The sequence below is a fragment of the Pseudomyrmex gracilis genome, unplaced genomic scaffold, assembly GCF_002006095.1.
Source record: "Pseudomyrmex gracilis isolate BER0280 unplaced genomic scaffold, ASM200609v1 scaffold_178, whole genome shotgun sequence".
Classification (NCBI taxonomy): Eukaryota; Metazoa; Arthropoda; class Insecta; order Hymenoptera; family Formicidae; genus Pseudomyrmex; species Pseudomyrmex gracilis.
The window spans coordinates 200,194-226,377 of record NW_018020762.1 but is presented as its reverse complement, the minus strand read 5'-3'; the positions used below and the strand labels follow the sequence as shown (position 1 = coordinate 226,377).

Genomic DNA, 26,184 nt, shown 5'->3' with positions numbered 1-26,184 from the left:
AGAATATATTCTTAATTTAAGAATATAGTCTTTTTCGATAGTGAGATATATATGTTTTTCTATAGAGGCGTTTTACATTTCTAATCAGTATATATTCTTATCAATATTACTATTTAGAGGATTTTTTTCCTCTTAAAATAAGAAACTCTTCTTGGCGCTTATTTTAGTATAAAATATACTTAAAGTAAGTGAGATATATCCTCAAAACAAGAATACAATTTTGTCGGTGCACCCGTAAAACATCGAGACATTTTTATACGGTCGCTTTAATTTGCCGAATCCTCTCTGCTTCATTTCCAGTCTATATCGCGTCAAATATTTGCATCTTTTTTTCCTAACACTCGGTATAATTATATACTTTTCCGTCTTCGTTGAACGAAGATCCTTCTTCTGCTCTCTTCGAATTACGCGGAATTTATTTAGCGTCTCGTCGGGAGAGACGTCGGGTATATACGCTGAGTACACACAGAGGGACATACAAAGAGAGAGAGAGAGAGAGAGGAGCGCACATTTTAGAGAGAAACGTGCGCGCGCGATGGGCGCCTTATTAAAGCCCTCACCATTTCGTAGATATTCTGAAAGCGTACATAATTCGCAACGAGCTCTAACGTTGAAGAGGTACATGACGAATAATTCAGACACCACCGCGCCAAGCAATTTGTCTCCCATTGTGTAACGGGGGTGGTCTTTATCAGCCTAACTTGCGCGCGAGTGTATTTTAGCAAACGCGACGTCGCGAGGTTTGTCGTCAGTTAGTGGTAAAAAGTATTTGTAGATTTCGCGTCGATCACAACCGCGTTCAATCATTCGTATAAAAAAAAAAACCCCGTTTCCCAAATAAAAAGTCTGCGCAAAACGCAGAAAATCGCATTTGGCCGGATTTTTTCTGCAACCCGCGTCCTTACGCGGAATTGGTCTCTTGTGTAGTTGTCGAGTTCTACTTCCGGTCGGAACTTGAAGCGTCGCAAATGAAACATCCGCGAACAAGCGCCGCGGATGTTTCTTCTTCGGTCGCGCGCTTGAGAGACTCGCTAGATAACAAATTGGATAAACGCGCGAGAGCACAGCGCGGCGGATAGTCTCTCTTCTTTATTTAATCCATTAACCCCTCGATATCTTGCGTGCGCGCGCACCACCCCGTATAAGACAATCGCGGCTGAGAAAAGAACCGGACGCGAGAGAGAAAAATCGCTCGGAGGAGCTGGGGGCACGTGTCTGTGTGCGCGAACGAGCGGAATCATTGCCCTCGTAAAGGGAAAAAGCTCGGTTATGGTGAAACATCAGAGCAGGGGTGGGATTTGTAGGTAAAATATTACGTGATATCTTCTCTCGCGCGCGTCAGAGGGAAAACTGCCCCGCGGCACACGCACCGCGAAGATCTCTCTTCGAAAAAGCTTTCCCCGTCTTTCTCTCTTTCTCGGCGTTGCCGATAAGGCGCGAGAGTGCAAGCGAGCGGAGGGTTTGTTTCACGACGACAATGGGTGGGTGTCGTTCGTTCCTCATTCGTCTGCGGCTGATGTTCGACCCCAATTTTGTTCGTCGTCTCTCTTTCCCTCCCTATCTTTTCTCACCCCAAAACGAATTTAACCCTCACGTATTCATATATCTATACGTACAACTTGGAGAGCTGCTTCAAACGATATGGGCGAAAAAAAAAAAAAAAAAAAAAAAAAATGAGGCATCGATACCTGCTTTTTCCTTTTATGTAGGGCGCTCCAGAAACGCGTTCCCTGAAGAAACAAGAGCGGAAAGAAATCGTTTCTCGGTCGAAGTCGCGTGCACAACTTTCGTCGTCGTCGTCGTCGTCGTCGTCGTCGTCGTCGTCGTCGTCGTCGTCGGGCGTGCACGCAAAAATCATGCGATTTTGCACGAAGAAGTGCAAAAGTGTGACTCAGCTGTTCTCGCGGAGATCGCGTGTCGCGAGATCGGAGAGATGTCTTATTACAGTGTCCGCGCGCGGGCCATGCAATAATTATGCGATTACGCTTGCCGGTTGACGTGTTACTTGCATTATTTAGTCAGTCGATTCACGAAGTTTTCGCGTAGGAGTATTATAAATAACGTTGCGTTTTTTCGCTACGTAACAATGCCGCACACGCCACCTTTGGTATTTTTTTTTTTTTCCTATTTACCTCTGCCGCGGCGGCACGCCGCGGTTTCTCAACGTCATTCATCGGGACCGTAAATAACGCAATAATATCGGACGGATTTCGCACGCAAATATATAAACGAGAGACGCGCGTATCTCGAGGTGCACTTTTTTTTATTTATTTCACGACGTGAAATTTCCTTCTATTCGCTAGAGAGAGAGAACTGTGCGCGCGTTTTGATGCGCGTGGAATTTTCTCTGCGTCCGCCGACGCGCGTTTTTTCTCGGAAGCGCAAATGTGTTTATAACAGCATTACATGATACACACACACGCGCACGCACGCACGCACACAAAAGAAACGTACCGCGCAGCAAACCATCGTTTTTCATTTTATACAAGAAGAAACATATTTCATATTTTTCTTTATTCTTGAGGAGAGAGAGCATGTGGTAGCGGTACTTGTGTCAGCTGTGTCACGAGTTTCGATAAATATCGCGGAGAGCTAACGACGTTAGAACGTAGTTGATGCACATATATATATATATATATATATATTAGGTCTACCGGAAAGTTTTGTCCGTTTTTGGAATAAAACAAAATACAAATTGTTCTTAATTTTTCAAAAATAAGATATATAAATTGCCCTCACGCTGGCAAGAAATTATTAATAACAATGGCAATTATATTATTTAATAAAGTTTATTGACGGTAAGAAAAATAATTGTATTTTGTTTTATTCCAAAAACGGACAGAACTTTCCGGTAGACCTACACCGAAAAAATTGTATTCTTGTTTTGAGGATATCCCACTTACTTTAAGTATATTTTATACTAAAATAGGCGCCAAGAAGAGTTTCTTATTTTAAGAGGAAAATCCTCTAAATAGTAATATTGATAAGAATATATACTGATTAGAATATAAAAAGNCTCTATAGAAAAACATATATATCTCACTATCGAAAAAGACTATATTCTTAAATTAAGAATATATTCTTAGATAAAGAATATATATTCTTACTTTCAGAAGAATATCATCTAAAATCTTTAAGAAGATTTTTTAAGTGTAAAATCTTCTACTTACGAGAATATAATTTTTTCGGTGTAATACATGTATATAGCATCATCCATCGGATGCGAAAATTTGTCCGTGTGAATTTCAAACCACTTGTATTCCATTGTCTTTTCCGTTCGCGGAATGAACGCGACCGATACCGCTTCGACGGGGGGATATTCGATATTCTTATCAGAGCGAGCGAAAAGAGTTGTTGTGTCGCTAGTTACGCGCGCATCCGTGCGCGTATAAATTTCCAATGCAACGCTCGATATAACAATTTCGTACGCTGTGACGCGGACAACGCCAGTTTGCAATTAATTCGCGTGACAACGATTGAGGCCATCAATTTTCAATCGGCCGGAGCCCGAGCGATTACGCATTAATCGTAGCTTCATTAATTAGTTGCGGTGTCCAAGGATAACGCGGCGCGAGCGCGAAACCGGAACGCGATCGCACCCGGGTCACTCTCTTGGATGAGTTACGGAGCCGATTGCGAGTGTTTATGCTAATTCGCGATCCCCCGCTGTTTGCGTTCATATCTGTTATTTTGCTTTTGAAATTACGTGAAAATTCGATTAATTAAAAAAATTAAATTCGATTCTTTGTGACGTAATTAAAAGCAACTCTGTTAATAAAGTAACAGATAGATTATTATATGTTATACATGTAACGCGCGATAACGTTTATTTAAAAAGATGAATCGAGCGGGGCAAGATTGATGAAAAATCAGATAATTTGCGAAACAGCGGTTGGCGGCGCGGGAAATGCCGTTCCCGGGAAATTCGTTTCGGGGGCGGAGAAATCTTCGGTCTTAGCTTTTCGCCAGACTTCGCCCGTCGTTCCTTCATCTCACCGCCGGGCGTTGAGCTATCCCCGTTCCAATTTGCTCGGAAAATGTTTTTCCTCGTGCCGTGACTCGAAGCCGCGAACCGGAGGACGACTTGGAAAATTGTAAGAACGTTTTCTCCTAGCGCGCACGCGAGAAAGAAACGTTCGGACAAGACGAGAGAGAGAAGACTTCTTTCTTCCATACGCTTTTTCCCCAACGCTTATATTTCTTCGCTTAAATACTTCCGAAGTTTCTGGTAAATTTAAGAAGAGCCGAGGAGGAGGGAAAAGGTGGAGGGGAAGCCGAACTTGCCAAAGTTAGGAGGAAGAAAAGAATCCGATGCAGCTCAAAAAGTCAGATTCTCCGGCGCGCGAGATATCGATATTTTTCTTATTTTTTAACTTGACTTGAAATTTCCGGAATCCCGCGCGTGTTTTTGTATCTTGTTTCGCTGAAACATTCGCGCGAGAAGAAAAAAAAAAAAAGGAAAAATCGCGCCTCCCTTTTCCCTCGCATTCTTATCGAAAGTCAATTTAAGTACCGTATATCTTTTTTTCTCTCGGGAAGCGTTTTTCTTTGAGTTAGTCTTCAAAGCGAGAAATGAAGAATGAGTGCGAACGTAGTGTTTTTATTCGATTTTAATTGAAACCCCCCCCCCACGTCCTGAAACAACAAGACGCGGTGCGAATTTCTTTCTCGAAGACATAAAGACGCAAAACTACTGTTGTGTGCATCCGACACGAACGTCACTTCCTCCAGAAACAAATCGATCATAAAGTGTTCCCCCGACTCGAACGCGATTTTGGCTCGCAATAACGTTCTCCGTCTCGCTCCGACGCGCACAAAAACAATATTTGTCCGCGAAACGGATGTAAAACATATATAACACGCATCTCTCGGATCATTAGGGAGAACTAAATGATGTACACATCCGCGTATCGAGTTTCAATTTGATTAATTCGAACCCGATTTTGGGGTTTTGCAACGGTGTTTCTAAACAACCAGATAGTGTGTGTTGATTAATCGCGCCGTGTAATATTCGCGCGAACGTACGTATGTTGCGCGAAACTTTCTCGATCATCGAATTTCACTTATCTCCGTGCACAAGACACCAGATTCCTACCGACCGACCACATCCGCAGGACCGATATCGCGCGAAATTGAAACTGCAGGGCGCTTAATCTCGACCGCGCGGCCAACGATCTCTCCATTTCTCGAAAACCCCGAAGTGATCGACATCGTCGTTCGCTCTCTCGACGCAATGACCCGCGCGCACACGAGATCCCACAAATCCACAAATTAAACGCGCCATTTGTGCACACTATCGACGTGTCGCCCCTCCCCCCAAAAGTTCTCATTGTAACCCTCCCCCCCAATTAATTAATTCATTACATCTTACAAGGGGGTTCGTGTGTGTGTTTGCACGTTGGATTTTCAACCGCTCGCGTTTCACATACATATTTACTCACGATTAACGATTCCGAATTCGATCGGGCGAACGGAAATGCAAATTTAATTACGCAAATTTTCATTCTCTGTTGCAGAATTGATTGACGTGCGTCGCTCACTCGGCGGCCGCGCACGTCGTCGTCGTCGTCGTCGTCGTCGTCGTCGTCGCCATGTATGGGATTTGAACCCCTCATCCCTCCCGCCGGGGTACCCGCCGATTCGCCAAGTAGCCGAGCGAAACGCAGATAGAAGTGAGTGTTCACAACACGGCTATTTAATGCTCGTCAATAATTGATTCTTCAATTACACGATGAGATGTTATTTATTCATACGATACATATATATATACGTGCGGAGAGTAATCCTTTTTGAAATCATTCATAATAATCGCAACAGCTCCGGTATTAACAACTTCGAAACAGATGCAAATGTATTTCTCGCGAGGGAATTGCGGACACGCGAAAACGATTGATTTAATTGACGCGTAAAACTAGCTTAGAGAGAGTAACATGTCGAGAGCGAACGAACAATCGTATAATGACAAACAACAGTATGATAATTCCACCGATATTTCGAATATTCCACCGTTACTCGACTAAATGAAACCTTTTCGAGAGACGAAAATAGGACGTTGTCGTCCTGTTGCGTCGTTCCGTGATTTTGATCCGGGAAAAAAAAACAGAGCGAGAAAAACAGCGAGCGTGATCTCTCATCTCACGTGAGACACGTGTTTCTCAAGGAATAATTCAGAGAGAGTCTTCGACATGAGTTGCGATGCAGCTATATCGATTCGAATGCATCTCCGCGCGAAATAACTGATTTTCTTTCGTCGACACGACGCTTTCGTCTGGTAATTATCGTCACAGAGGCAGAGAATGAGACAGAGAGAGAGAGAGAGAGGAATTATTTATAAATTGTATTATAGAATAGTTCCAAGATTGTGTAGCGGTGTGAGAGGGTTTTACAAATCTCTGCAAATGTCAGCCATTGAGCATTTTCTTTTGTCCGTTGTGATTTTATTTTACTTTGAGTGAATAAAAGACGTTTCGTTACTCCTCGCTCTCGAGTAACTTCAAACACCATTTGCACAATTTAGCAAATGTTCTAAAAAATTTTTCAGAGAGAGAGAAAATATAGAAAAAAGTGCACAAAGAGAAGGTTTCGTACACGGAAAAAAAAGTTTTGCTATTATATAGTCAGCAAAAAAAAATGGTTGATCCTACGAAATTTTTTGTTTCATCAACAAAATATTTTGTTGGCAAAACAAAAATTTTACTAAACTTAACAAATGTTTTTTTGCTGGCCATATAGTAACTAATTTCTTGCTATTTTAGCAAATCTTTTTTTTCCGTGTACTTGAAGAAAAAAAACCACCACGTTTCGAAAAACGATTACGTTTTCTGACGTTTTCAATTTTTGAAACACGATATTGATATTGCGAAATCGATATTTCCTTACAAACTACAAGAGCAACAATAATTTCCTGGCTGAGCCTTGGCACAGATTTTGGAAACGGAAATTGCATTATAATGAGGTTTGGTTACACGGTTGAAGCTGAAAGCCGCGCGTTGCGTTTGTATATAACCGCGCTCGAGCGCGAACGATTAGCTTTTGCTCGGGCGAACGAACGATGAAATTTTTTTCTGTGCGAAAAACAACGGAACAATTGTAGAAAAAATTGTGACGACGATCTAAAAGAGGAGTTTAAACAAGCGAGGCGTAAGGAAAAATAGGTTCGCTCCGGGACAGTTTTCCGAGGAAATTCACCGGAGCTCTCTCTCTCTCGTCGTCGTCTATTGGATACGTCGGCATTTTCGAGGATAAAGGAGACTCCATGATACGATATCGAGAACAGCATTTCTCGGTCTATCTCCTTAGCGGAAACGGAGAACGCAAGGTACAATAGGCGGAAAGCGAATAAAGCCGAATCTAATTTTAGATTATATCGCGCTTGTACTTTTTGAAAGCGAAGAAATTACTGCGAGTAAAAATTAAAGATTGTTTTTTTTTTTTTATTTTAACATCGAGTACGTAAGTAAACAGACAGGTATTTTTTAGTTACACGTATATAGAGAGAGAGAGAGAGACCAATCGTGCGATTTTGTAATAAGATTATTTAAATCAAGCCGGTTCTCTGCAGTCTCCGTCCGGGCGCGTTTTATTTAATTTGTCGCAACCGGGGGACGAGCAATTGAATAATTGCTAAATGCGGAACAACATTACCGTTTTTTTTTTTTTTTTTTTCTCAGATGTTTAAGGAGGAGCGGGGTCGCTCATGAATATTTTAGTAGCGCAAGCTCTCCGGGATCCGCGAACGTAAAAAAAAAAAAAAAAAAACGCCGCGGAGAAACTCGCGGAACACTTGTGAAATAAGAAAAGCATTATTGCATAATTTTTTTTTCAAGAGCCAAACGGTACGTGGACACGTCTCGCGCGTCTTTTTCTTTCCGCGCTTCTGTACAAAACAAGAGAAAAAAAACCGCTCTTCTTCTCTGTGCGGAAGTAAGTACACTTTTGCGCGCGCGAAACAAAAAAGGTTCAGCTCTTTATCTCTCTCTTGATTGGTTATACGTTAATTGCGCGTGAGAAGGTGAAATCAACGATTATATCATCGACTCCGGTCGAAAGAGCGATCGGAAAAGTTGTTGCTCGCGGAGGCGTGGCAAATCCTACGTGGGCGCGGGAAGTGCGTGACAGCGATACATTTTTCTCAGTAAAAAGAACGCGTGAAATCGAATTAGAGAGCGGCGCCATAAAGTTAAACAGATAAAGAGAGACGCGCGCGAATACTACTCGATCGCATGACGGAAAACGCGTTTTCGGGAAATATCGGCACTTCTCTCCCGTTTACTACTTTGGCCCGTAGTTGTAATTGCTTCGATAAAGCGGATCGGTTGTCGAGAGTGATTCGTAGGTGGTTTCGTTTACCCTATCGGGTTGACCCTCATCGCTTGTTTTATCCATTGCGCCGTTGTTTTCGTTGGTGTATTATTTTTGTTTATTTTATTTTTTTTTTTTTTTACCTCGAATTGCGCCACCCACGAGATTGTCTAACTAGATACGTGTTTTGCAAACGGGAAGTCCACCCACGCTTTTATATATATATAACCCGTACAACTTGTGCGCGCTCGTTTAATTACATAAAATACATAACATCTCGGTGTTTTCTTTTTTTTTTGTTTTTTTTAGGAAAAACAAATATATCAAATTAAAAGCACGTTAAAGAAATTAGATCTTATGATGTAGAAAAAACAAAAAAAAATGAACAAAGAGAAAAAAACGACCGCGAACGACCGCGCGACTCGTTAATTCGCAATCAAGTCTTTGGGCAATTTCGACGATATTTATTTAATAGACCAATAATTATCTTGCAATCAGTCGAGCGAGTTGAATATTATTATTCGCGTTATTACTATCCACAAACCATACGGATACATAATAGAGAACAAATAACACATATTGCAATATATTTAACGAAATATTTAACAAAGGAATTATATATATATATATATATATATATATATATATAATGTACACATATACACATGTATATAAATGTTGCAATTCATTCAGCCTTTAGGCAATTTCAATGGCGTTTTAATTGACTATAATGTAATAATCCTCCGCAATTAGTTTGCACGAATGCATTATTACACTGCGACTGCGCCAACTAAATGGAAAACGTACGTATTGTATATTAATAAAAAAATATTTGCAACAAGGATGGGACATTTTTTCAGCTAATCTCGTTTTAGAACTTAATGGCGCTTTGATTGACGTCTTCATTTTCGCAGCGCGCGAGGGGCTGAATAGAGATATTCTTTATATTATGGTCCCCGCCTGTGCGAGTCATTCTCACGGGGAGTAGATTTCCCGCGCGCGACGCCATTAACGAGTAAGTTGTGCAAAATGGCTGGGAAAAAGTTAAACCGGCGGCTGAATGGATTAAAGCACAACTACGTCAAGTAAGGACTATCTCCTCTCTTTCTCTCTCTCTCTCTCTCTCTCTCTCTCTTTTTCTCTCTCCCTCTTCCCTTTCTTTCGCCCTTCGAACCTGAGCGAAACTTTTCCGCAATTGTTAAAGTATTAACTCACTTTTTAAAGCGGCTTTACTTTTGCGTATTTTTGTCGCCACGAGAGGTCGCGAGCACTCTCTGGTAATTAACTTAATTTTAACCCCCCCTCCTCCCTCTTTTCTTTCACCCTCCCCCTAACCCTGCGTGGATAATATCAAGCGGCCGGTGATAACGACACGATAATCGCGTTTACCTTCGTGAAACATGCATCTTCATTCGCGTTATCGTCGTTGCTTACACGAAGAACTTTCGCGATAAACTTGTGCACCGCTGTACTGAAGTAGCAAAGTAGTAGTTTGCCTTATCAAAGATATCGGAAACTTCTCGTTTCCGAGTATTAATTTAATTATATCTTGCAGTAATACATGTCTGCTCTTTGAAAATATGAAACTCTCCACTCGAACAGTGAAAGGCAGTGCAAATAAAAATTTTCTCGAAAATGTGACATTTCTTTCAAAAATGTTCGACTAACTTTTTTTTCGAAGAGAACGTACGGAATATATTCTATTAATTATGTCGATGAAATATAAACGCGTTGGTAAAAAAAAAAAAAAACAAAAACGCATCGGGCAGACATTTTAGAAAATATTCCGCTCCGTCTCATTCTCTGAAAAGAGAGTTTGAGGTCGACCCGTCGACCGGCAGAGAAATTCTCTCTTTCGCATCGATCTCGTCTTATTTTCCTCCTCTTTTCCATTGCATTCTCCTCGTGTGTGAAACTGACGGTAAAATGAGTCTCTCGCACAGGTGCTATCGGGAGACGAGACTGTGTATTTGCGAGCGCGCGCGGGGTCGAGTGGTACCTCCACTTTCCTACGTGAAACTCTACGTGTGTGTGGGTGTAACAAAAGTTGGACAAAGCGCGTGTGTGATGTTCAACTGACTCGGTCACGCGCGAGTATGAAATCATGAAGCTTCGGTTACATATGTAAGAGCTCTGAATAACGCTAACGTATGCTTCAGGAAGAAATATGAGAAGCAATATTTCTAAATATAGCGAGCGGAAAATTGCGTTTTCTCTCCGTGAGCAATTTTCACGTCGAGCAATCCTCGAAATTAGAAACGGGAACGTTAGAGATATCGTTAATCTACACGCGGATGTGCTTCGTGCTTCTCTAAAGCGTCTTTTGAAATTTTTGAATGAGATCGATGGATTTGATAAATCACGCGCGTGAGAAGAAAATCAAAAAATTTTTGTAAATTCTTTTCCGTTTTTACCATCGCGAGCAAAAAAATTCTGTTCTTCTTGTGAGAATCGGATACGCGCAACTGTGGATGTGCCGGACATTTGTCAAAGAAAGTGTCTTAAAAAATATTTGAAAAATTGAAAGTTGTTTAATATCTATATTTTTTTTTTATCATATTTAATAATTATTTCTCACAGTCGTTGCAACGAGGTATAATTTGCGGAGCTCGGAAGAATTTCCGCGCGTTCTTGCGATTCCTGTCGTTCGATCGCGAGGCGAATATAATAATAAAAAAAAAAAAAAAAACCTAACGACGCGTGTTTCACCGATACACGGGGGGAGAAAGAAGAAGCAATGAAGTTCGTTTTCCGCGAAGCGGAATCGAAACAAACCCAAGACCCTCTTCTTCTCGCGGTCTTCCGGCTTCCAACTCGATTTTGCTTTGCGGCGATTCAATTACAAACGTGTATATATATACCCACCGCGATATCCGTTAACGTGACACGTAGTATACGGGAGGGAAAGTACGGAGGAATGGCGAAACGCGAAACGAAACGACAACGCGCGGGGGTGCATGTCCCGCTCGTTTGCTCGGGTCACGAACCGAGGCGAAAGCCTTCGCGGTTGATATTAACGTTTTATCGCGCCGTAATGTACCGCGGGCGTAATGCACCTCTCCTCGCCGCGCGAGGAGATGCTCGGGAGATTATGAACCGCGACCTGACTCTCATGGCTCGTGCATTAAACTTCTGTAAGCGCATCGAGCGGAATAGACGGGGTTTTCATCCACGCCAAAGACCAATAACCGTTTGGATTGAGTTCAAACCAGTTTGAACAATTTGTTTTTCATACTGCGTGCAAAAATCAAAGCTTTTTTAATAATCAATGTTTAAAATTAACGGCCATACAGAGCCAGTGCAGGATGTTGTGCAATAATTAAATAAATTAAAAAATTTTTTTTAGCTTCAAAGCTTTTTTTTTTGGTGTCTTCCCGAGTCGAAATTTAGCGTCTACATTGAACCTCAATTCCTTTTTTTTTTTATGTAGGAGTAAGAGAGAAGGTAGGATCTTACTTTGACGCTGCTATACGTCCGAAATTTCTTTTTTTTTCTGCTAAAATTTTAAAGTAGGGTTCAATTCTCAGATCAGGCTGCGCGTTGCAGGCTCTGATAGGCTCAAAATAGGCTCCGATAGACTCAAAGTAGGAGTAAGAAAAAAAAGTAGATGCTACTTTGACGCTGCTATACGCGTCCGAAATTTTCTTTTTTCAAAAATTGACGTTCAATGTAGACGCTAAATTTCGACTCGGGTTAGGTTCTTTTTTACCTAAAAATTATTTTCAAAAAGATAATATAATTGATCGTCGTTTCGCTTCTCGCGTGCTGTAAATACACAGCAGCGTTCTCTGTCCTAATTTCGTAACTTGCAGTGGACGAACTGATTTAAAGAAGTTGTTGTATTCGCGTAAAACTTTGTGCTTTCTGCGATAATGCGAATACTTATTATCTTCTTACGATGTAGTTATGAAAGATGCGCGAGACGCGTCTCTCAATCGCAAAGACGAAATCGCGCGCGCGCAAAATATTGTACATTTCCTACTGTGGAAGGGAGACGTTTCATCGTGTGCAACATTGAACAGGAAGCCGTGCGTCGAGATGGCATCGTTCGCGATTACGGGATTACTACGCCCGCATACGTACCGTTGGCGCGTTAGAAAAGACATGTGAACTTTTGACCCGATTTCATCCGTTAGCGATATTCATAAATTCATAAACGCGCGCGGTTCGCTTGGCCGGCCAATGAATTTTACGTTGAAACGCGGACTGTAACGGACGCGCGACGTCCGGCGACTTTGTTCGTTTTTAGCCGCGATGAATATTTACTTCCGTTTTCTCCGCGCGCGCGCGCGCTTTCGGTTTTTTCTTCGTTTTTTTTCTCTCTTTTTTTTTGTTGTAAAATTACAAGAAATTAATTAAAACGGTCGAGCGGCACGCGCGTGTTCTTTCTTTTGTACTCGGCGAATATTATTTATATATGAACGAACCGCGCGAAACTCGCGGCCCCCCGTCGTTTCGCGAATGTAATCATTTTATACCTCCTCGCAGTTTCGCGAATTTTGCATGCAACGAGTTGCGGCCTCGCCGCCGCGGATAATCGCGCGCTTTGTTTACGAGCGTTGGAGTAATGCGAAAAGTCTTGCGAGCGGAACCGTATACACTTGCAAGCGATCAAATATTGATTGAGCGAGCGAACGAGCGAGGCGACCACGGTTCGGCTAATGAAAGAGAACCGAGGAAAGAAAGGGGAAAAAAATCACGCGAACTATCGTTTAGCGCGACGCGGATAACGTTTGCGTTAACGTTTATTAATGCGAACCGCGACTCATTCACACACAACGGTATAGGAAAACAGGAATCTACCCGCTTGCGGAAGTGTCGTCTCTTCTCCTCCCGCGGTTAATTCGCTCCGCTCACGCTCGTCCTCGCGTGCTTGCGCGAGGACGGCTACGCGCGCGCGCGCGTCTGATCAATAGGGGACCTTTACTACTACTGTCGCAGGAAGAAACGAGAGCCCGCGACTCATTCATCCGACGCGGCGCGCTTCGTAATTTTCGCGCGCCGCGGCTTCTTATCGGCACTTATCGCGAACGAGCCGAGCAGATCGGTCACCTGAAACCCGATAAGAGCTGGGCTTGTTCGGAGGAAATGGATACATCGCGATATACTCGTCACGAACGAAGCTTGCGTGAAAAATGACAGAGGCCTGCGGGTTACCGTCGGACATTCTTGTTGCACACACGCAATTGCGTGTGCCGATCGCAAATGCTCATTGCCGCCTTTGCTCGTTTTAAGGATAGAAAAGCGAGGTCAGGCCGATTGCCGGAGAGTGTCGGAGCGAAGACCTTGACTCAGTGGCCGCGCTCAATGCGCACGCGCTCGTGCTCTCTCCTCCCGCGCCTTTTATCTCTCTCCCTGTCTCTCTTTCTCTTTCCCTACTCTCCGACAGTCTGGTGACAATAAGCCAGGATACGGAGGAGTAGGACGCGATGCTACTACCACCACCATCACTTCCACGACCACCACCACCACCGCCACTACCTCCCTCTACTATTACTATTACTACGCTCGCCATCCCTTCGATCGCCCCGTACGCCTACGATACTCCGCTCACGCGCTTCTCTCACGTGTATGCCTTGACTACTCCTACGCAATCTCCGATTAATGAACGCGCCACAAAGAGGCCTACGCTCGACGGTAGAGTCCGATCTCCGACCCCTGACCTCGGACGTAAAGATAAAGTTGTCCCTGTGAAATTTAGAAGAGGGTAGTGCGACGACTCCTCTCAGCGAGCGCGAAATTTTATTACGTACTCTCTTTGTTTCTTTTGTAATTAGAGCGCGGTTTTTGTTTTTTTTTTATTATTTTCTCGAACACTTGATTTTTTTTATTCCTCACCGCGCAACAATTATTAGCGCGCGTCTTCCATCGCCGCCGACTGCGCTGTTTTTTTTTTACATACAGATACGGGTCACATCGGTGTTACATTAGTATGCGCGACCGATCTCCGTTTTTTTTTTTTTTTTTTCGTGCATCTTATTTTAGATACTTTCGCGCGACTCGAATAACAAAATTAGCCGCCCGAAAAAGATCTCCGTAATTTTTTGAACTCCAGAGAATATAAAAAATCTCTCTTTTTTTATCAAAAAACGATTTTTGCTCGATTATTTTATAAAGCTCGCAATTAAATAAAAGTTTTGATATTAAAAATTAAATAACCCCTCGAGTAAATTTAACGTAGCTCGAGATAAAAGCTGATGCATAAATGATAGAGAAAAAAAAAAACAAAAACAAAAACAAAATTCACCTCTCACGCGAAAATACGCGCGCCGCGCGTGATCGGTGCTTATTAAAAATGCAAAAATCCATTATCTCGAGAGTCTCCTTACAGCGATCGGCAACATTATCGGTTTTCTGATCGAATATATATAACGGATGCTTTAACGCGTGTTCGTGTTATGAATAATTATGTAATTTGCGGCGAGATGTCGGGAGATTCCGCCACAAAGTTGATCGATCATACGGACCATCCGATAGGTCGACACGTGCGCGCACAGACACGTTGAAACTGGTATGTGTGTGTGTGTGTGTGTGCGTGTAGAAAATCTCATTTTCTCATTTGACGTAAAATAAATTGTTGCATGTTCAGGTTCAAGACAAAGCGACGACACAAAGTAACGTTCGCCGTGTTGGGGAAAATCGCTTTCGATGGCCACAGAGAGAGAGAGAGAGAGAAAGAGAGAGGAGAGAGTGTCTTCAATATCGGCGTTATTTATACGTTGTTTATGCCAGTCAAGATATACATTAAATAATCAAATGGCGGCTGATATGCGCGCACAGCGCGGAAAAGGTCAAAGGATAACCGGTGAGATAACCGAAATGCACGTCTTTGTCCTTGAAAAGGCCGCCGCCGGTCTAGTTGTGTGCACCCGGGGCGCTTTCGAAGGTTTTAAAACGCCCGGTCTCTCTATCTGTACAAGGCTTTCTGCGCGTCTATCTATACAAACTCCCCCGGCAAATTACCATAATCGGGTTTGCGAGCATCGATTACGCGAATTGTGTGGCGCGGCCGTCACGCTATAACACGGTTTTCGAGAATCCGTGTTATTTTCAATTGCACACGTTTTCGCCCGAGTTTAATCTTTTCGCTTCGCTGAATTTTTTAATGCGCGCGTCATATATATATATATATATATCGAGAATTTACAATCGCGACAACCGCGTATTATTAAATGCACAAAAATTTTATGTATAACTTTGATTTATGTCCGTATTTATTTATCGACCGAAGTATATAATATATGTGTATATATACTACACACACACACACACATCAAACCGCGGCGTATCTATTGAATTCCAACATTAGAAAGGAACAAGTTCAAGGTTTTACCCTTCTCCCTCCCCGGAGAGCGGACATACGTTTGACCTCTGCTTCTGCAGCAGAAAATACATGTTACGATGAAGAGTGCTCGATAAAGAAATCTGGAAATTGTGTCGAGTATCTGTGATAAGAGAAAGAGCAAAAGACGAGAGAGAGAGAGAGAGAGAGAGAAAGATATGTAACTACAAGTGGACAGCGCGCTGCAGACGCTCCAGAAGCTGCTTAAGAAATCCCTCGTTAGCTTCCAGGCGAAAAATTATTTAAGACAAAGGAGAGACAATTGATTTTTCTTTCTCTTCAAGGAAAAAAAAATCTCTCTTCTTATATATTTAGCTTTCTCCTACGTGTAGGAAGCGCAATTTTGCGCTTAACTTCAGTACTCTCTCGCGTTTACAAAGTGTCTGAGCGACCCGGCGCGAAGATAACGTTTATCTATAATAGGAACGCGCGTTCCTTTGCTGATAAATGGCGCCTTATCTCGGCGAGTTCTTCCCCCCCTCCCCCTCCTGTCTTTTCATTGGTCCATCGGATATAATTCGACTTTTCGATAAGGAAAGTTTAAGGCCTTTCGAAGGCCGTTTGTTTAAACGATTCGCTTCGTTTTCGCCGAGAAACTCTGCACTTGTCTTGTTTTCCGACGACTTATGTTTCGATTTTTATTTCTAGAAAAAAAAAAATTTTTTTCTACGTCTCGTTCATCAGGTAGATTGCGTTTCTTCGACTCTTGTGTCGTTACTTCTCCAGAAATGATTACACGTCCGGAATCGTATCGCGTATATATTTATTTATATACGAGAAACACAGGAAATGTTATTTGTCATGTTCATACACTTTCGCATATGAACTCCGAAGAACGGAGGAAAATGGTCTCTCGCGCGCTCACTTTCCCTCCTCCCGCCACAGCCGATTTATCAAATTCGCGACACACTTGGAAGTTTCCGGGGGAAGGGAGTAAATATCGATTGTGCGGTCGCAGCCGCCCGTGTTTGCCGGACGAACTTTTAACGTTTTCGCGTGCCTCGGACACATCATCGACCGGGGGGCGAAACTTCCAAAGCGGTCGTTAAAGTAGCGGTAACCCACGAACGATTCCTCACAGACGCAGCTCCGTTCGGGAAATCATGCGATACGTTCGCAAATTTGCATTTTTTCCTCGAATCATCGCTACGTACGTTACTCGGAAGAATTTAAACCGTGAACGAGAATCCTTCTATTTTTTTATTACAAAGATACTAAAAATGTCGGATGAAACGTTTATCGCAACAATGAATTTAAGCTAAACGCGAAATAAACATATATAGAAGAAAGAGAAAGAGAGAGAGAGGACGACACAAATATATTTACGCGATTTCTCTCTCGGGAATCATTTTCAAGACGAGAGACAAAGCAACGGATATAAATGTCAGCTTCGGTGGGAAAAAAATTAACTTTCCATCTCATTTCTCTCAAAAGACGAACTAGACGTTTTGCGTTGTGAATTTTTAACAGCTCTTTCTCTTAATTTTGCATTTACATGCATAGCTATTTTCTTATCTCTCCAGTCTCCGACGAGAATATTTGCGATTATACGAGAGAGATATATGTATAAAATATGTAGAAAAAAATATATATATAAGGAAACAATCTTCTTCTTGCGAGCTTCTTCTCGGAAGAGAACCGGGAGAGATAGATAAAATTAAAACGTCTCCGTTTAAATAATTCCGCTTGCGCCGTGCAAATATCCGTTATTATTCCGCTTTTTTCTTCTCGGCGACGTTTCGTGACACATTACCGTTACGCAAGCGGAAGAATGCCACGGAGTTACATCATAGTTTTGCCTCTTTCTCTCTCTCTTCCTTGAAGTTCGCGCATTCGATATATCGATTCGTTCTTTGATGCCGCGCGGCGTGTCCTTGTTATTTCGTGCAACCGGTCAGACGGTCGCCAGACCGTCTATGACGTAAATGAAAATAGGCAGGCGCATTTTAAAACGCCAAACAACAAATCGACAGCCTCGAGTCGAGTAGCCCTCTCCGATCGATGCGCGTAATCTCGTAATAAAAGTGTTCAAGGTCGAGAGAAATTCGAATAACTCCGATATCGCGCGTTGTGTGTTGTTTTACATCGGTTTTTAATCCTTTTGTCGTCGTCGGTAATTTCAAATGTTGTGTTGTCGCGAGATTATCGCAACAGTGTGCGACTGTGTGTGCGCGCCGCCGATGTTCACAAATTGTCGTTCTTCGAGACAGCGGCGGCAGCGCGCAACATCGCGATATATCATCGCGGGTGTAATGGCACACGTGTCGCGAAGTGTCGTGGATGAATGGATGTGCGTGTTCGCGGCGCTCTATATATCGCGTCGCGTGTTTTTCTAAAAAAAAAAAAACAAACAGAAGTTTGAATACACAATAAAATAAAAACAAATCGCGTGTGCCGAGAGACACGATAGTTTTCTTATTTACGAGAGAACGATCTGAAATAATAAATTATTTGTATAAATGGAACGTAAAAAATTGAATTATTATCATTTCAATTTGTTTTTTCCATCGGACAACGTGAAAGTTGTCGGGGTTTTTTATATACCGACGACCGGGATGTAATGCAATAACGCACAGGTAATTCTGTAACGGGCGCATTATTTATCCGAGCTCGAAACGCGGTTGAAAAAAAAAAATAAATAAATAAATAAAAAAGCAAAACAAATCTGGAGCGTATCCGCGCGCACGCATATGAGGAGAGCTTCGGACGGTGCGCATGGACAGACAGTTTAGAATGAGAAAAGTTGCTATTCCACCGGGTGATTCTATTTGCGCGCGCTATGTAAGTTTCCGGGGCAACTGGGTCACCCCCGAAGGAATCCCTTGAAAAGCATTTTGATTTCCCATAGCATCGTCCCGGGGTCCATTTTAGTCCCCGTTGTTCGTCGTGACAAAAAAAAAAAAAAAAAAACAAAATCTACGCAAAAAATTTCCGCAAGTAGTTGTTTTTGCATCACCTTCTTCTTCGCCTTCGAGAGAGAGTTATAATTATTACGAGATTACGTGTAACTTGCTTAATCGAATTAAAAATCATTTAGACACTTAAGAAGATAGCGAAGCGTAAAGCCGTTTGATTAACGTGGTATTTCTCTCTTACTCTCTGCGGTTGTTTCAGAAACTTCAACAATGTGAGCGTACAAACGAGCACAGATGCCCAACAAGGCGCGGCCTCATCAAGAGTGGTCTCCTCAATCCCCCATAGATGTTTTGTAAGTATACAAATATATATATATATATATATGTGTGTGGTTAAAATTGTTTTTTTTTTCTTTTTTTTTTTTAAGTACATATTGAAACACAATATTGTCTTTCTTCTCTTCGACGAGTTCTCGATTGAATCGAGAGCTCGCGGGAGCCGAGCGACGCAACGATAGTTAGCCATATGTACATAATTAGTTAATTAAAGTTTCCGCGCTTGTCCTCCTGAAATGAGAAAATTGCTGCTTTCCGCGGCCACATCCCAATTACACCAGACACTGGCGCACGAGATAACGTACAATTTCAACGGAACGGAAGATCATCATTTTCGCTAGCTGTTTTATCTTCTTTTTTTTTTTTTTTTTTTTCGTTTTAACGACGACGCGTTATGGTCTTGTAACGAAGTAGCGTCGTAGTCGCGGGTTCAAAACAAAATTACGTACACCTGTGCGCGCAGCGTCCGACGGAGTGTATAAAATTACGTTGGCGCTTTATAAATTTGTCAGACCGAGGTATATATATATATATATAATTACGTGTTGATATGCTATAGTGATAATGAGTAAATAGCGGATCGTTTTGATAGTCACGAGCGTGTGCGAGAGAGAGAGAGAGTTTCGCAGAAGCGCGCAACGACGCGGAAGGCAACTCTCTGGAAATTGCAATTTGTCCGGATAACACAGGCCGCGTATTTCCCACGGAAACACCTCGCGCCGCGCCGCAGCACAAAGCAAATTTTAGTCAGAAAACTTGTGCGTCAAATGGCGTTCGTTGTGCTCATCGAGGAGAGAGGGAGAGTAGGAGTCGACTGTGACGCGAGAGAATTCGCGCATTTCCCCCAAAATGAAAACAGGATCTCATTAAAGACGCAACGTGGTCCGAGATATTTTCCGTTGAGCGCGGCAGTGATAAGGCGCGAATGCCGTTTGAAACTCGAAGAGAAAAGCGAGAAATCGCGATAATATACTCGAAACAAAACAAAAAACCGATTTTAATTAATAAATCTTAGTTAAAAACGTGTAAAATGTGTGTTCCAGTTTGATTTTCTAATTTTTGTATATCGATCATTCATATCTCGACAAATTTGCAAGGGAACTGCAGTTCCGGAAGCAAGTTCCTCATCCGAGAAACGGGCCGCTTTCGAGGTTTTTACCTTTCGCGGAGCGCGCGCAGAAAATAAAAAGAAAGAAAAAAAAAAAAAGAAAGAAAAAAACGATCTCGTCAGAGCAATGGCACGATAAATTCTCTAATTGCGACGCGAATTGCAATTAAGCACGAACGAGACGAGAAACACTATAGAGTATATACCTGTAGGTAGTATGTACCTCCGCTCGATCACGGCCGAGTAGAGATCGATGAGTTGCGCGAAACTGATGATGTAACACGGGGGCCCGAAGTGTATCGGACGATAAACGTTAGAGAAGCCATTACGTCGGAATGCAAAATGCAACAGCATCAAATTTAGATTGCGCCCTGTCTCAGGGGTACCGACCTTTCTGCATCATTTATATATCAGATCGATCTCTCTCTCCTCTCTCTCTTTCCTCTGCGCTATCCTCGCGTCGTTCGCCTCCTCCGCTCTGCGTTTCAGAAGTTCGTTAGCTATTCCGAGTTTAAGAGCTCTCGACTACACAAGTTTCGTCACTTGTGAATTCCGATTCGTTCTCCGGGTTTCGCCTCGCGGAACAACTTTCGCCATGAGACCTTTATCCGCGCGCGAGGACATGTAATTTACATGCCTGTTGCGCTAATGTTGTAAACGTTCTCTCTTTCTCTCTCTCTCTCTCTCTCTCTCTCTTTCGGCCGAGGCGGCGCTAATAAATGTGATTTACCGAGAGTGAAGAGAGGCGAGAACATCTATTTTCAATTTTTATCACGCGCTTCTTTTGACAAATTAATCATGTTGAATGCAATGATGAATTTTGCCAGGCCGCGTTACACCAGGCCTATTTATTTGCATACGTGTGTGTGTGTGTGTGTGTGTACGCGTGCGAATAACTCATTATATTTTTATAATCTTTTTCCGTATGACGTGTTTTTAAAAACGTGACTAAAGTCACGTGATTTCAGTCACGTTTTGTTTTTCTTCTCCTCCTTGTGTCACGTGACTTTACTTTTTGACGTTTTCAAGACACGTGACTTTAATTACGTGTTATTTTTTTTTCTCCTCTTTTTAGTTTTCGAGTGTGAGTTTTACGCATTATTTCTAACACCTCTCATATGTGTATCGTATGGTTTATATTTCACGTGACGCTTAAAGTTCAATCGTCTCGGCGCGCGAGCGGCCATTAGTTTTCGCTCACGGGACAGCATGCGGGTCAAAGATTTATCGTTTGCAGAGATAAAAAAAAAATACATAGACTGACAAAGAGAGAGAAAGAGAGAGAGAAAGAGAGAAAGCTGGGAAATCCTAACGCGCGGCTTGTAGAGATTGTCACTAAAATTCGACGATCGATAAACTTTTGAGCCCGTATGGCGAACGAAATTAGCGAGCGCCGCATTGACAACCGCTTTGTTCGTCTGTCACGCGAGCGCACTTGTGACAAATTTGCGAGTGTCGGCGGCAATTCACGGTGTTTCGTGTAAACGTCAATCAACTGCGCAATTATCGGCCTAGTGCTACGACACCGACTCGGTTTCGACGCTATTACTCCCGCCGGGTAGGTTGGACCGTAAAATAAACCAGCGCGTGCGTTAAATCATCTGCTAATCTTATAGATTTGCTCCCCATCCTTTTCCGATTCGTTTCCGATAAATCGGTTCTACCGAGTTTTAAACGGCCATTAAACCGGCTAAGTTGCACGTTCGCGAAGCACGTACACTGTAATAATCGACGATCACGGACGGCGCTTTGAGCACTCGTACCCTCGTCTTTACCGAGAAAAGAATAAATTAGAGGCGTAACTAACGGCGTTGTTGCGTGTCGGAAAGAAGGAACAACGGAGGCGGAAAAAAAAAATATACACGAATGTCTTTTGGGAGTTGAAAGAATTTCTTGAAACTAGAAATGGAACTTCAACTCGCTCTCTCTCTCTCGAGCTAATGTTCTCGAGAGAGAGAGATATATATATATATATATATATATATATAAATATGTACATCAAATATTTATATCTTTAGCTTTTAACCATTTTTAACAAGTAAAAGCTGATAAATCAATTTTTTTTTTAATAAGTCAAAACCATATTCACAGTGCACTCGATTTGAAAAATACTACAAATACCGCGAATTGATGATTTTTTAATTTGGCTATTTTTTCCGAATAAATCTCTGCGTCCGAAATAAAGTCGTTTTTTCTCGATTACAAAACTGACTTGATTCAAACTTTTTTTTTTTTTTTTTTTTCAGCGTTGTAAGAAACTCGTTGAATTGTAAATCGGATTTTTGTGCCGCGTGTGTGGCCTGATTGTGTTCGGATAGCTCGTATGTTAATCGTGGCTTATACGTGATAATGTACGAGCAATGCGCGGCAAACAACAAAAACGATTTAACTTCGAGAAGAGACGAAACCGATCGCCCCGCGATCGACAAAACAGTCGATCAGCAGACGCGGATCAAAGAGTAGTAGCGCGTGTAAGAGTATTTTCGACTTACCGATAATACTTTGCTAGTAAAGTAACTATATAAGAAATAAAATTTGTTGTTTCAAATAAAATATATAACGTGCTCAAATTTTCTCAGAAAATTGTTTACCAAAGTGTTTTAGCTGAAAAATGAGAAAAACGTTTCGTAATTTTTGTCGAGTGTCTCTACATGACCCCGATGCATTCTTAACGTGTATCCCCGAGAAGTATTATATTATTTAACGAGACGAATGGTTTTTTCTGTGATTGGTTATCGCAGGTGGATGTCCCGCTCTGCCATGAGGCCGGCCGAGGGTGACGCGTCAGATTGCATTCTGGTGGTCGGCGTGTCCCGGCCGAAGGTGGCCGTCGCCTTCCTATCGGTCGCTCTGCTTTCCCTCTTCCTCACCTTCCACATACTATATGATAGCGCCGTTTATAGCCTGCACGCGGTCTCCGCCGTTGAAGGACGCACAGTCGAACTGGTCTCCCAGGTACGTACGATGTGACGATCCGAAAAATCTCGCAGCGGAAAACAAAAAAATACGACCATCCACCACTCCGATAAATATGTATATAAATATGTGCGTGTGTAAAGAGTTTTTGATTATCTCTTCTCGGCAGGTACGCGCGACGCCGCCTCTCCTCTTCTCCAACTCCAAAGTTCACTTTCCGCACACGTATCGTCACCTGCCCCAGGCCATTATTATCGGCGTGCGCAAATGTGGCACCCGGGCGCTCCTGGAGATGCTCTATCTTCACCCGCAGATACAGCGTGCCGCCGGTGAGGTTCACTTCTTCGATCGCGACGACAACTACGGTAAGGGTCTCGAGTGGTACCGCCGCAAGATGCCGTATTCGTTCAAGGGCCAGATCACGATCGAGAAGAGCCCTAGTTACTTCATCACGCCCGAGGTGCCCGAGAGAATCCGCGCGATGAACGGCAGCGTGAAGCTGCTGTTGATCGTGCGGGAGCCGGTCACCCGAGCGATATCCGATTATACTCAGCTGCGCATTCACGCGGCCACCGCGTCTACGTTAATAACGAACGGCACGCCGCAGCAGCAGCAACAGCAGCAACAGCAACAGCAGCAGCAGCAACAACAACAGCAACAACAACAACAACAAGCGGCGCGTACCTTCGAGGAACTGGTGATGCGACCCGACGGAACTATCAACGAATCCTACAGACCAGTCGCCATCTCCCTCTATCACACCTACATGCACCGCTGGTTGGAGGTGTTCCCGCGGGAACAGATCCTCATCGTAAACGGCGATCAGTTGATCGAGGATCCGGTGCCGCAGCTGCGTCGCATCGAGAACTTTCTCGGGCTTGAGCCGCGGATCGGCCGGCACAATTTCTACTTCAACCACACGAAGGGTTTCTACTGCCTGAGAAACGAGACGTCGGAGAAGTGTCTGAAGGAGAGCAAGGGCAGGCGACATCCGCGCGTCAGTCCGATTGTCGTGACGAAGCTGAGGAAGTTCTTCAACGAGCACAATCAACGCTTCTACGAACTCGTCGGCGAGGATCTCGGCTGGCCGGAGGAATAACCATCGTGGAGACGTCCCGACCCGTTCGTCGTCGTCGGCGTGAGTCGCGCGTGCATCGTTCATATATCGTTTCGATCGAATCAAATATCGTTTCGTCGCTCGAAGACGAGGGCGATACACCAGACGAGTAATCGAAGATGCGGAATCGAGCTGACCGGTTACGTCAGTGAACACCAGACTTCTTTGGAATCGCATCGTTTTCGATCGAACGACGTCTTCGACATCTTCGAGGGACGCGCGATTACGAGGATAAGTATAGTTTATAATTGATCATATCGATTGTTGTTCCTGTTTATTTTCGAATACGGTTGTTTGTTGTTGTCTTTCTCACGATACCGATATATACTGCCGATGCACGCGGGACGAGCGTCTTATTTATTCACTTATCAAAGCTGTGTACACAGAAAAAAAAACACACAAACACAAACACACACACACACACACACACAAGTACACATACAGTTACAGAAACGCCGGCCAAAATTAAATAAATTAGAGAGACGCAGAGACGCGATTCGCGCGAGAATGCGAAAGGCGGGGTAAAAAATTCCGCCTCGCGGATTCTACGCGGCACGATATGATATGCGGATCACATTGATCCGTGCGACTTTACATATCAATTTTACATATCGATAGTTTACATATCAATAGGTTAACTAGTTGGTAACGAGAAAAAGATAAAAAATATTTTTATAATCCACATTGGAAGTTGTTATATCGCTTATGTCGTTAAGGAGATTAAAACAAACAAAAAAAAAAAAAAAAAAAAAAAAAAAAAAAAAACACAAACGAGGCCAGTCTCGTGCGCGAAGAGATGAAGATGTTTTTGTTTGTTGTACACGCACGCGCGCGCGCGCGCGCGTGCACGATAACACCGCGCTGCGTGTGATATGTAAATTACACAGACAAGGAAAGTGTTTAATTATGCTAACTCGCTTTTTTTTGTCGGAGGAAGAAAGTGTGGAAAACCGGACATACAATCTTTTCTCTCTTTCTCTCTCTCTCTCTCTCTCTTTCTTTCTTGTTGCAAGTTTGTTTCTTTTCTCTTTCTCTCGCTCTCTCAGAGAAGCGCGAACTCTTCTTCTCCATCGTTTTCTGACACCGGATATTGGCGCAAGCGTTCCTCTGGGAAACACGGAAAGAGAGAGAGAGAGAGAGAGAGGGAGAGAAGAGTAAGGGTGGAATCTCTCCGACCAACTGCGAACAAACTTGTGGAGACAAAAAACCTTTCAGACTTTCTCAGAAAAAAAATCTTTATAATCGATCATTTTCCACACGGGTTGGAACTATGGAAAAAAAAAATTTAATATTTTATACATAACATACGCGCGCCGAAAGATCAGAGGTTTAAACTCTGTGCAGAGCAAAATACGTGATAACGAAAACCTATCAAGAATTTATCTATAAACGGAACGTGTGCTCTCCCGAGTGAGAGTTCTTAATAATTACGCGGGGTGCGACTGGAAATAGTTTCCGTCTTGACGTCGACGAGGGGGATGATAAACGTCGAGCGTGGTGGGAGCTAATTAACGGGAGGTCCGTTTTCGCGCAGATTTCAAATAAAATTACGCGTGAGTAAATGAGTCTTTACGCGTGTAACAAATTCACTTTTTCGCAGTAAATTTTTTCGTAAATTACTTTGACACCTGTGTTTGTATATTACAGAGAATTTTTTTTTTTCATGTAATTTTACTTTTTTTTCTCTGAAAGTCTCGCAATTAATAGAAAACAAAAGAGAGACAAAAGAAGCGAGTCACACGTACGAGAGAGATTGTCGCTTGTAGCGCCAAGTCGCTCTCTCGCAAAAGGACGATACGACGCCATAAATAATCTGCTTTACAGCGCAAGTGAGTCGTGCATGCGCGACAAAATGCATTGTGCGTTAATTCGTGCGATAAATATCGGTCGGTCGCCTGGGCTTTAGTTTCAACGGCCGGAGATTTCTCATGATAGTAACGATGATAGCGAAGAGGTGAGAAGTGCGTCAATTTTCTTCCTTCTCTCTTTGCGGAGAAGTTCGGGTCTCGCGAGTTTGTATTTTTTTTTTCAAAGAAAAAACAAAAATATATTCTCGATATCTCGGAATGGCTCGCTGGAACTTGATTTTTCAAGCGACTTCTCGAGATTGAGACGATAATAATCGACTTTCCGTAAAAATTTATTCATAGAGAGAGAACACGGGAAGGAAAAATATTGTTTCGCATATATATACATAAGTGTGAGAAAA

General features: G+C 42.8%; 1 protein-coding gene across 1 annotated transcript; it reads left to right on the top strand.

The window, feature by feature from the left end:
* Nucleotides 1-5,590: 5,590 nt before the first annotated feature.
* Nucleotides 5,591-24,733, top strand: LOC109857918 (heparan sulfate glucosamine 3-O-sulfotransferase 5). Its single transcript, XM_020434707.1, has 4 exons — nucleotides 5,591-5,672; nucleotides 18,758-18,851; nucleotides 22,684-22,897; nucleotides 23,028-24,733. Exons 2-4 carry the CDS (start codon nucleotides 18,793-18,795, stop codon nucleotides 23,955-23,957), a joined length of 1,203 nt encoding a protein of 400 aa, XP_020290296.1. The 5' UTR covers nucleotides 5,591-5,672; nucleotides 18,758-18,792; the 3' UTR covers nucleotides 23,958-24,733.
* Nucleotides 24,734-26,184: the final 1,451 nt, after the last annotated feature.

What these genes read in the sequence shown, in the direction of transcription:
- LOC109857918 (XM_020434707.1), top strand. Translation starts at nt 18,793, where the DNA reads ATGCCCAACAAGGCGCGGCCTCATCAAGAGTGGTCTCCTCAATCCCCC. An exon ending in CAATCCCCCATAGATGTTTT is followed by an intron (nt 18,852 to 22,683) that starts GTAAGTATACAA and finishes TGGTTATCGCAG; the next exon opens with GTGGATGTCCCGCTCTGCCA. An exon ending in CAGTCGAACTGGTCTCCCAG is followed by an intron (nt 22,898 to 23,027) that starts GTACGTACGATG and finishes TCTTCTCGGCAG; the next exon opens with GTACGCGCGACGCCGCCTCT.